At 38.6% G+C, this 12,555-nt stretch overlaps 1 protein-coding gene across 3 annotated transcripts in view; it reads right to left on the bottom strand.

The window, feature by feature from the left end:
• Positions 1-2,547: 2,547 nt before the first annotated feature.
• The window catches only part of RUFY3 (RUN and FYVE domain containing 3), an 81,276-nt gene continuing 71,268 nt past the window's right edge, over positions 2,548-12,555 (bottom strand). For all 3 annotated transcript variants that reach the window (XM_024754055.1, XM_024754056.1, XM_024754058.1), the window contains 6 exons: positions 12,126-12,245; positions 10,933-11,032; positions 9,217-9,281; positions 6,678-6,705; positions 5,842-5,910; positions 2,548-3,992 (listed from right to left, as the gene is read on the bottom strand). In XM_024754055.1, the coding sequence (XP_024609823.1) occupies positions 3,849-3,992; positions 5,842-5,910; positions 6,678-6,705; positions 9,217-9,281; positions 10,933-11,032; positions 12,126-12,245 (526 nt within the window). In that variant the 3' untranslated portion in view covers positions 2,548-3,848. The remainder of the gene's footprint in view (positions 3,993-5,841; positions 5,911-6,677; positions 6,706-9,216; positions 9,282-10,932; positions 11,033-12,125; positions 12,246-12,555) is intronic.

Genomic DNA, 12,555 nt, shown 5'->3' with positions numbered 1-12,555 from the left:
TCAGATTTTATTAGCTTTTCCCTAGTATCTTTCATTCCAGGATCCCACATTACATTAGTCTTCGTGTCTCCTTAACCTCAGTCTTTCTTGTTTTTGATGACCTGACAATTTTAAGGAGTACTGGTCAGATATTTTGTTATATGTCCCTCAGTTGGAGGTTCTTCTCATGTTTAGACTGGGGTTGTTGGTTTTGCAGAGAAAGAATACAAAGGTGTCATTCTCACTGCATTCATCTTATCAAGGATTCATGTTATCAACGTGATTTATCACTGACCATGTGAATTTTGATCACCTGACCAAAATAGTGTCTCCTAGGTTACTATAAAGTTCCTTTTTTCTCTTTCTATAGTCTCCTTTCTCGAAGTTACTAAGCACAGCCCAGATTCAAGAGGTGGGGAGGTAAGCTCCACTTACCTGAAAGAATAGTAGCTACGTAAATTATTTGGAATTTTTCTGTATAGGAGAGATGACATTTCTTCACCATTTATTTAATGCTTTATATTAATATGGACTCGTAGGTATTTTATACTCTGGGTAATAATCCTATTCTGTGTTATTCTGCTCACATTTTTTCAGCTTTACTTATTGGGAGCTTTTAGCTTGTTCCTGTATCCCTTTGAGAATCAGCCATTTCTCCAAGGGGTCCTGGTTCCTTTTATTGGAGAATGATATTAGAAACCAAGGTTTGGTTTCTAATGAAAGATTGGGCATTGGGTGTGCCCAGTGCTACTGGGGTGTCGACTTCCAGACCCTCTCAGCAGATGGGGCTTTACGTCTGTGTACCAGCCATATACACATACATATCTAATTATTTTCTGTATCTGACTGGAAAGCATGGTACTTTAAAAATCGTGGTAAAATATACATAACAAACTTTACCATTTTAATCATTTTTAAGTGTACATTTTTGTGGCATTAAGTACATTCATATTGTGCAAACACCACCACTACCATCCATCACCAGAACTTTTTCATCTTCCCCCAACTGAAACTCTGTATCCATTTCCCCCTTCCCCAAGTCCTTCGTAACCACCATTTTACTTCATCTCTGCCATTCTACTATCTATGAATTTGACTGCTCTAGGCACTTCAAACAAGTGGAAACCTACTTGTCCTTTTGTGACTGGCTTATCTCACTTATGTCCTTAAGGTTCATCCATGTTGTAGCATGTGTCAGAATTTCCTTTTTAAGGCTGAATACTACTCTCTTATATGTATCTGTCATATTTTGTTTATCCATTCATCAGTCAATGGACACTTGGGTCGCTTCACTTTTTGGCTATTGTGAATAATGCTGCTATGAATGTGGGTGTATGAATAATTGGTTTGAGTCCCTGTTTTCATTTCTGGGTATATACCCAGAAGTGGAACTGCTGTATTAATGGAACTTTTAATTTATGAACCAACCACGATACTGTTTTCCACAGTGGCTGTAACACTTTACATTGCCACCAACAGTGCACAGGGGTTCCAATTTCTCCACAAGTTTTTAATTTTGATGAAGCCCAACCTATATTTTCTTATGTTGCCTGTGCTTTTGGTGTCTTATCCAAGAAATTGCTACCAAATCCAATGTCATGAGTCTTTCTCTTCTCTGTGTTTTCTTTTGAGTTTTATAGTTCTAGCCCTTATGTTCAGATCTTTGATCCATTTCGAGTTAATTTTGTATATGTTGTAAAGGTCCCTTTTAATAATTTTGGCATGTGGATATCCAGTTTTTCCAACATCAGTTTTGAAAATACTTTCCTTTCCTCATTGAATAGTCTTGGCACCCTTGTCAAAAATAATTTGACCATATATGTGGGGGTTTATATCTATGCTCTCTATTCGATTGGTCACTATGTCTGTCTTTATGCCAGTACCTTACTGTTTTGATCACTGTAGCTTTGTAGTAAGTTTTGAAATCAGGAAGTGTGAGAGACATTCAATTTTGTTCTTTTTCAAGATTGTTTTGGCTATTTAGGCATCCCTTGAGGTTCTACAGGAATGCTATTTCTGCCAAAAATATTGGGATTTTTGATAGAGATTACATTGAATCTGTAGATGGTTTTAGGTAGTATTGGCAATGTTTTGTAGTTTTTCGTGTACAAGTCTTTTACCTCTGTGGTTAAGTTTATTCCTAAGTATGTTATTCTTGGTGATGCTAAATGGTGGAAAGCACAGTTTTTAAGGAAGAAAGGCCTAACATTAAGTTGAAGTATTCATGACTTGGTCCCCTTGCTTTTGTGGGCAGCTGCACTAATAACAGATCTTTGGAGCTTTGTTTTATTAAAAAAAACAAAAACGAAATGCTATATAGCTTATGTGCATTTCAAAATCAAATCTCAAGTGGTTAATTACTTATTCCTCCTTACATTCCATGTGGCCTCTTTTCAATTTAATTCAAAATTAATTATAAAATAACTTTTGCTAATTCAGGATAATTCCCCACATTATCTGTAGCACTTAGAACAGTGCTGGCACATATATGTGGTAAAAAATAAGGAGAATGAAGAATCACAAGAAATAAATATTATTTAAAGGGAAAAAAATGACCACAAACGAGGCTAGAATTATTAGATTTTATTTTTCCCTAGTACTCTTAAAACTCAGCTTCACCAAGTAACAGGTCAGACCTCTGGAATAACAACTCTTTTTCTGGGCTGTAACCCTTTTCAGGAGACAGAATTTATCAAATATCATAGTTCCAGGATGTTTCTACCCCATAATTCTAAGCCACTTACAGAATCATATCTTCTTAGGTCTTAACTGGAATCAAACAATCTAGACACATGTAACATAATCAAAAGAGCATAAACCATTTCTTTTCCTTCCCCTGCTGAATGCACTTCCCTCTTTTTCCCCCAAGGGTTTGTTACTAAGAGATGTTGAAGTATCTTACTTTCCAAGAAACCTGCCTACCAGTTCTGAATCTGAGCCTGGAATAAGGGATCTCTTATTCACAAAAGAATTTATAAATATTCTAAGCTAATTATTCTCAGCCAAGACAAATTAAATTTGTTTTACTTTACACCTGACATAGCTTTGCTTCAATACTTCCTACTTGCAAAAGTCAAACCCTATCTTTAAAACCCCTTATAATTTCCATGACTGAGAGGAAAAGAGGGAGTGGGGAAGAGCTGGCTTGTTGTGTAGTAGGGGATTCTGAAAAGGGCAGATATTTAGTTTTGAAGTCACTAAGTGGAAAAACAGCAAATGTTCTTGCTCCTTATTCTGATAATGAAAACACATGTAGGCCAGAACTAGAAAATTCTGGTCCTAAAACGATAATATATTATAATAGTTTTAAGTACATTCAAAATTTATATTACTCTTTAATTTATTTTCCCTGAGTTTGGGTTCACAGTTTGATAGAGATACTTTAAAGAAGAGGTAGTTAGTGGGGGTAAAGAAGAAATAATGTTTGTGTCTAGCAGCATCTGGGAAAATATGTAACATCTGTCATTTCGATCTCAGTTAACAATTATCTTTTCCTCTAGAATCTGAGAATGTAACAGAGGGATGATCGTTTTCCTTTTTATTCTTATCCGCCAAGGACCATCTCTCCTATAACATCCACCTCAGTAGTATTATCACTATTCATAAAAATGAACAGCCCTTCCAAATGCTCCAAAGTGGGGTTGTTTAGATTTAGCAGAGAGAGGCTCAACTGAGTAACTTTTATTCATACAGTCATTAGAGAAAATGAGCAAAATTCCAGTACTGCCAACCACTGCCTTTTCTCCCTGGACCTGGTGTGTTTAAATCATTCCTGTCAATTCTTGAGTTGATTCTAAAGTCTGGGCTCTAGGTGATCCTGACATCTAACACAGGTAGGGACATTTTGGTCCAGATCTCAGCCTCCAGTCTTACAATGGGCTGCTGGAATATTGTTTCATCAGATGCTCATGACAGGGATTGCAAACTCGCTCAGGCTTGATACTTGAAGGAAGAGGCAGTTCGTTTGTTGAGCAGGCATTACAGAAGGTTCCTCTGCAGTTCTTACACACATTCTACAAGGAGAGGGGGAGATCAAGTGGGTAACAGAAGAGCAGGGCATAAGGATGCATGGGATATAAGAGGCCAAATATGATAGATGCTCAATGTCTAGTAAAATACTGGCTGAATGTGTGCTGTGTGCCACACAGTATCTAACTAAACAATCTGTCTACAAAGAAGCATACAGTCTAGTTCTTAGATTTAAATGAAGAGAAGCATTTCCACAGAATGCAAATGAACAGATACTACAATAATTATTTATCTTTATAATATATACTTTAATTTATATTCAGCTTTAGGTGGGCTAATTCTAAAATTAGTTTGCAATTACCCAAGCATACTTCAAATAAGGCAGGCAGTGACCTAGCCATGGGTAGGGTTGGGTAACTGACATAAGATTAAAAACTTTGCTGAGCATGAACTGGAAGTATAATTTCTAATACACTGATGTGCTCAGTGCTTTCCTATGATGCTCTACAAGCACATCCTTTGGGGTTATCAGTGCAGCAGGAGCACAGCTTCCTGCATCCTTTTTATTGGGAAGTTAGTCTTTTTATTAAGCGTTTTGAGTCTTTAGTGGCCAAACTGTGGGACAGCATGTGGGTCATTATGGCAGTGCCACTGGTAAAGCTGTGATAGGTTTGGTGCACACATAGCTCCAAGGGTCCCTATTTAAAGGCTGTGAAGAATGATTTCCCCCATAAATAATGCTACTTTTCCCCAAACAATTCATCTTCCTGAGGGTGCAGCAGAGCTAGGGGGGGTCACTTTTATTTGAAAGCCTGGGAGGAATCTTCCTCTGACATATTGCAGTTAGTTTGCATGGCTTAGAAAAGAAAAGCCAGAATTAGATTAGCAGCTTCTTCTGTTTGGGAACATATTTCTCTAATTACAACTTCCAATTCCATAAAGGCAGTTCATCTTTATCTGCTTCTGCTAATTTAAGACTAGGTCATGCTACAATTTTGCTTGTTAAAATTTAGCAGGATCACATATGGTGGCATGCAGGTTGTAACCCAGAATTTGGGCACGTTTCCTTCTCTTCTAAGCACTCGTTTCTGACATTCATTTGTCTATAACATTTCTTGAGCATCTACTATGAGCTGGGTACCATACTAGGTGCTGGGGGATCCTACTGTGAACAAGGCACAGCTCTGGCTGTCAAAGACACTTACTTTTCCTGCATGCTTCCTTCACCCTGCTGACTCTAGGATAACAAGCTGGGTAGGGGTTTAGGCAGAGACCCTTGAGGATCCAAGGGGAGAACAAGTGATTTGGTGGAGAAAGAGCTCATTTCCCTCTCAGAGGCTGTTTCCCCAAATAATTCAAAGAACCAAAGAACCCAACCCCCCACCCCGCCCCCAACCTATCTTCTCTGTACTAAGCAGGATGGAGTACTGGAAGGAGTATAGACTTTGGAGCCAGAGTCAGGTTGCATTTGGGCTTTCAGTAACTGGGATAATGCACTTGACACCTCTGAGCCCAAGGTTCTTTATATAATGATGGCACAAGGGACACAAGCTTAACAAGAACAAGGACTTGGGACTCGGTCTACATTTTGTTCATTACTCTTTCTCCGGCACATGGAATAGTACATTCTGCATAGTAGGCACTCAATAAATATTTACTTACAAATTTATGTTTGTTTTAAATTACTTATATAATTTGTATTTAATATTTTAATGGGGACTTACTAACATGACTTAATAGGACTGAAAAAAATAGGTACACACTAAGTGCTTGCTCCTTTTGCTTTTCTCCCCACTCTCTGCACTCTATACAGCGAAGTCCCTATCGTGAGAAGCGGCTGGTGGTGCAGTGGGTGTCCCTGTGAAGAACCTGTTCATTTCTCGCCACTGTTACCTTTGTTAGACTGCAGTCTTCCTGGCACAGCTGACACATCTGTGGCTTTTCGGAGGGCAGCGGCTGATCCTAAACCACACAGTGAGCCGGTTAGTTTCCCTTAGCCCCGGAAAGACGAGTATTTTCAGAATATGCATTTTTTAGTTACAAAATTAACATAATCACACTACAGGCTATCTGGAAACTAGAAAAACAAATTACATACAGTCTCACCACCTTATATACAACTCTGATAATCCTATCATTATCCTTGGTGCTCTTTTAATTTTTATAATAAAGTAACGTGATTTTATCTATATAAAGAAAATTCATGTATATAAACGTAAAAAGCTAAAAAAAGGAAGCCCCATCCCTCTTGTCTTATTCTATCACCAAGAATGGAGGGAGTAGGCATCATTATATCCTAATAGATAGACGAGAGCAGTGACTCAGACATCGTAGCATTTATCAGTTTTCTCATGGAGTTGTCATCTACCACTATATTTGTAAATGTTTGGTTATTTCTAAGTGATCAAGAAGTATTTTTTCTCTTCATTTTATGTAAGGGAAGACTAAGGGAAAGGGAGGTACAGTGAGCTCTCAGGTCCCGTGGTATGTCAAAGAGAATCTCAGATAGGAAGTTAAGAGCTGCTGTTTACTTAGTAAATTGCTCCAAACTGTGCTACTTCCTGTGAGCGTTTCAGCCAAATGCATGTTTGTTTAGGATATTATTAAAAGGATGGGAAGCAGAGGCCTGTATGCATTCATCTACCTCCCTTGCTGCCTTGTGTACAGCTAGGCATGGTCCAGGAGCCAACTATTTATACAAGGTGTTTTAGGACAGGAGACTCAGTTACCTGTTCATTCACAGGGTGAGACGGCAGCCTACAAAGGGAAAGTAAAAACAGTAACTAATAGCAACATATTTCCTTTTTCATCATTTCAAAAGCACACAAAAAGCAATACCATGGTTCTTTTATGTTGCTGAGACCAAAGTAATTATTAATGTTGACCTCCAAGGAGAGGAAATTTTGGTTGTTAAATCTATTACTAGAATATGATCCTACATTATGCTATAGATTCCTGTTTAAAAATAGATTGGAGTTACATTTTGTTTCCTTTTTACTACCAAGAAAATAGTGGTTATGTTTCCCAACCTGCAAAACGTCAATGGCCAAGGCCATACTTTTAATAGCTTTCTTCCTATCCAATATTATGGAAACCTACCCATTATCATATGTCATGTATTAGTCCCTTCTCCCACGTACCCATTCAGATTGAAATATTGCTTCATGATACCAGCTGAGCTAACCCCGATCTTCCCAACTTGGAACAGAACTTATACAAGAGGAGAAGCAAAGCCTCCTCCTCAACAAAGCCTCAGCTCTGGGAAAAACGGACCACAGATCTACAATGGTTCCAATTCTCTTTGGTTGAGTGGCAGTGTGACCATCAGTGTTACCAGGTTTTTGGCTGTTCCTTGGACCACAATCCCAGGAAACCTCGGTATGTTTTAGGTTTGCAGTTCTGGCCAGGATAGGCCCTGGCAGCAGCTATTATATAGTGCAGAGACAAAGGGCTTAAAAACAGAAGACATGATAAGGAGAGGCAACTTGGGCCTCTCTGTGGGCCTCAATTTTCTCACCTGTAAAGTAGGAATGGATGATTAAACTTTTGTAAAGAGATAATGAATGTGACACACTTTTGAAGCTGCAGAGCACAATACAAATATAAGGTAGTACACTTGTCCCTCCCTATCATCAGGTTCCGCATCTGTGGTTGGTTAAATCCCCAGATGAGCAACCCACAGATACAGAGAGCCCATTATATTCATTGTACTAGGCCATTTTATGTAAGGGGCTTGAGCATCCATGGATTTTGGTATCTGAAGGGGCTCCTGGCACCCTGGATACCGAGGGACAACTGTATTGTCTTATATTCTGAGGGCCTAAAATCAGAACCTGGCATGTAAGACCCTCTTGAATGTAAATGACTTGATTTTAGTCTGGAACGAGGCTGACTCTGAAAGGCCCTTTTGAGCCCTGGTTAATTTTGTAGTCTAATTCCTTCCCATGGCCCATGCTGATCTATAATGTTAGATGGACTGTAGTTTAATAAGGCTGGTCCTAGATCAGACCATGTTCTCTTTGGGAGTAAACTTAAAGGTACTGGAATCATTCTGGCTTTGGAGGTGAGGAAGAGCTGTTTAGGCTAGGTACCTGCAAAATCAGCCTACTGTTGGACTGTGTGATTTATCTTCCCCAGCAGCTAGTTTTGCTCCAGATGACACCCTATCTCATTCTTAAGGCATTAAAGGCTGGACAGGTACAGCTGCCAAAAATGTATACAGTATAGGTCTCTCAAAATCCCTCTATGGTATCTTTCCTTGATAATAATCTATTTTTGTTGTTGTCATTAATAAGACTTTAAATTTTAGAGCAGTGTTAGGTTCACAGCAAAGCTGAGCAGAAAGGACACAGATTTCTCATATATTCTGTTGGACCTCCCACCCTCCCACCACTATCAACGTTCCACACCCAAGTGGTACCTGATGTTACAGTCATTGAACCTAAACTGATACATCATAAGTCATAGTTTACCTTAGGGTTCACTCTTGGTGTTGTACATTCTGTGGGTTTGGACAAATGTATAATGACATGTATCTATCATTATAGTGTCATACAGAGTATTCTCACTGCCCTACAAAATCCGATTCATCCATCCACATCCTCTAAGCCCTGGCAATCACTATCTCCATGGTTTTGCCTTTTCCAGAATGTCACATAGTTGGACCTTCTTCATTTTTTAATACAGTGGCAGTATGTTAATGTTTTGTTGTTAAAATAATTGTTAAAAGTCAACTTCCTTGGAACGATCCCATGTTCTTTGTTGCGGGGAAATGAGATGAAGAGTTAAGAAAAAGGAATAAAGCAAAACCGTTTTTCTCCTTAAGAGAAAAAAAGTAAGGGAAATTAGAGTATTTATTTGAAACATAGCTGCCTTTCACTTAGTACTTAGGTGGAAACAAGTCATGCCCAAGTACATTTAAGAACCTAGGAAATGCTATGGTTTGTGCTTCATTTACTTGTCCTACTGATCCAGTAAAGGTTAGATTAGACATGATCCTTTAAGTGATAGTTTGGGGATTAACCAGGGAAGAATCAGAGGACAGCTTGATCACCTTTCTTTCTTTCTTTCTTCTGGAATGGACTAAATGAGTTTGGTTTAATATCTGGCTTGTTATTTATTCACTCCCCCTTCAAAATGTCTTTCTGAAATATTAATATTACAAGTCAGTGTCTGGTCTGTGTCATTGCCAGTGTATATCAAAAACTCCCTTTTTCCCACCACCCCAAAATAGCTTTATATCTTAGTTAATACTTCATTAATAAACACCTGTGGCTTTCTTCCAGGGGCTTTTTTAGTTTAACATTTTCCTCTTGAATTTTGTGCTTCTCATCCTGCCAAAAGAAAACAGCCCAATTTATTAATTATTCAGACCGTTAAACAATGATGATGCTGCAGACCTTTTCTTCTATATTGTCTTAGCTTGGGTATAAAGCTAAGCAGCTTTTTTTTTTTTTTTTTTTTTTTAATTAGGGAAGGAGTTTACCTTTCGAGATATTTTCCATCATTCTTTCTTTGTTCCAAATAGTTTCTTAACAAATGATTCTGATAGGGTTTGCAACAAATGATTTTCAGAGTAGATATTTTCTTTAATGCTTGAGACTCAAATGAAATTCAGAATGTATCCTATTTACTTACAAAGTGGCTTCAAGGTATCAGTTACTTCTTAGGAAAAAAAAAAAAGAAAAACACACACACACACAAACCCCCAGCTGAGCTCTGGACAGCTAGTGAAACCGAGCATGGCCATGTCCGGCAGACTGTGTAATCCTCTAGACGCTCGGTCAAGTAGTTGCCTCAGTATCATGACAACTACTATAGCCGATACAACTCGAGGAGTCTTCTACTCTGAAGGACCAATGGAAAATTCCAAACTGCATTTCTACCAATGCTGCTAAGCCCTGCCTGGGCAGTTTTAGGGGGACAAATTCTTCCTGTGGCACAAACACTGCTGTCTGCCTTGAACTCCTTGCCCATCAGCCTCTAAAAGGAGCATGTACGTTCTCAGACCACTCCTGGAAAGGCTTGCACTGCACAGCGATTCAAGATTGAGAAATCTAAGGCCTCACTGGAAAAACAGGATAAGATAGGCCAAGATTTTAAGTAAATCTCTGTAAGCCCTTATATGTAGATTTTATGTTCACTAAACTAAGATAATAAAGACAGCCTGCTACAGAGAGAATGGTTCTTTGCACGTTACATTAGAGGTGTAATAAATTTCCGTTCACCACTTTTCTACTCTCCAGCAAATTAGCAGCTCACTCTCTAGAAATTTTAAAAAGCTTTGTCCTGCTTTGTTATATATAATATTTACAAAGAAGGTATTTTTTCCCCTGTATCTGACAGAAAAAGTATTTCACGCTTTCCTGATTTTATTATTTGAAGAGAGTGGCTCGGTTTCCTGGGTCCCAGAGATGATCGTAATCCAATGTTAGATCTCTCACCACTACAGGTTGCTGGAGGTCTCTTTCCTAACACTGTTCTGTAGAAGCTTCTACTCCTGCTCTTTAAACCACTCTATATTACCTTCCTTTCCCCGTGCCTAATTCCCTTTTTTTCTAATTTTCCCAAGAGAAGTACCTTGAGTATACTAAAATTGAAATCTTCATGACTTGAAAAAGGTGTACAGAAGCGAATCCATATTTAAGACAATTCTGTTAAAGGGCAATTCAGGGTTGGGGAGGGATGACTATACCATATTATTAAAAATATTAGATACTAAAATAATCTTACTTAACAAACTGAAAGGAATAAGATGGTCACTGGGAATTATGGTCATTAATCCTCTTTTCCAAATGAATTCAACTTAGTGTCCCAGGGGCAGACTCAGAATCAAGCCTCCATGTGTTTACTCCAGCTCTGGCCTGCCACCTACGTACTCAAGGCCATAGCAATTAAGCATGTGTTCCATAAGAGAAAACTGTCCGGCCCATCAAGGTAGCCTCTAAAAATTAAGTAAATGAACATGGGAATAACAAATATTACCGTTTTGGGTTCTGGCTTCTGGGAACCCTTTCCTGGGATGCTCCTGTTGTTTTGTAACCTTCTTTCTCTTTCCTGTTTTAGTTCTAACTCAAGCTGGTTCCTGGGATAGGTGGGAGAGAAAAACGATGAAAATTTGGATTTCTGTACTCCTATCTTCTAAAGAATGCCAAACCCTTTTCTTAGAGTTCAGTAATTAAATTTTAATACTTGATTAATAAAAAGTAAACCAGATATATATGGACAACCAGGTTTTAAAGTACTAAAATACAGTACAATCAAACCAGTAACACTGAAATACATTCAACATGTTTAATCTTCCTTGGATGATTAAGAATGCACTTTCGGATCTCCCAGTGCCTGAGGGTCACGGCTCCGAATAGCAACATTTAATACTAACTCTTAATGAAAAGTTGTGGTCAACTGAATGACAACTAGTAAGATTTACTATAATTGAAAGACAGTATTTCTAAATTTTCAGCAAGATACAGTATGAAAGCACTAACTCTGTAGTCCCATTACATATGAATTAGCTGCTCTCTCTTCACAGTTATGTAGTTAATCCCCAGTTAACACCCTCAACCACTAGTATCCTTAGTAACTGTGTGCTTTTATATCCAACAGCAAAGTTCTGTTTGTTTGAAGTCAGTGCCTTAGGTACAGAGTTGAGTCTCATTTGAGAGACGGTATGGAAGAATGATTAAGGGCTTGGAGTCAGAGAAATTGGCTTTTAAATTAGTGTTGCTACCTATTAGCTTAACTGTGTGAATTTGGACAATTTAACCCCACTAAGCCTCAATTTCCTCTGAAGGTGGGGGTAATAAAATCACCTACAAATAGGGTCGATGGGAAGATGTTAGGAGAGAATGCATATGAAGTGCTTAGTAAAGTATTTGGCACACAGTAAGAATTCAGGAAATCCTGTTATTATTAGTGTTGTGTTGGCTATTAATTCTCCTACTCCATCCTATTTACCTGGGATCTTGGGTTCTAATTTCCTAATTCTTTGATGGCAAAAGATGTTGACGAGATTTTGGGAATGCTTATGTATGTGAAGCTTTCTGAATTCTAATTCTGGAGAAAGGACATGGCAGGAGAAAACAGACATGGCTTGATCAGGAGACCGCCCCTCTCTTGCTGTCTGGCCTTAGTACTTCCCATGACCACCCTGGCCGCTAAAGCCACCCGTTCTTCACCGCTGCCTGGTGAGTTCCTCCACTTCCAGCTGCAGACTGTTGATCTTGTCTCCGAAGTCCTGCTTGAAGAGCCGGTTGTCCAATTCAGCAGACTGGCGGCCTCGCTCAGCCTGGCGCAATCTGGATGTGAGCCATATGAACTTGTGATAAAAAACACAAGCCATGGTGGGGAGGAAGACCAAGTTCAAAACACAAAATAAAACAACCCAATGGCATGAAGAGACAGAGAGAGGAAAATAAACTTTGTAGGACATGGGAAGAAATTATGGGGGGAGAAAAGATGGAGAAGAAACAAATTCTTTAAAAAAAGCAAGATGAAGGTGAACCAGGCAGAGGAATAGTTGATTTTCCATTTTTTTTTATTCTAGTACTACAGTTTACAGCCATTAGATGATAAACAATAAAACATCACTTTTTAGAAAATCCATAT

Source organism: Neophocaena asiaeorientalis, unplaced genomic scaffold (assembly GCF_003031525.2).
Source record: "Neophocaena asiaeorientalis asiaeorientalis breed wild unplaced genomic scaffold, Neophocaena_asiaeorientalis_V1.1 scaffold148, whole genome shotgun sequence".
NCBI classification, from domain to species: Eukaryota; Metazoa; Chordata; class Mammalia; order Artiodactyla; family Phocoenidae; genus Neophocaena; species Neophocaena asiaeorientalis.
This window is presented reverse-complemented; position numbering and strand designations above follow the sequence as displayed.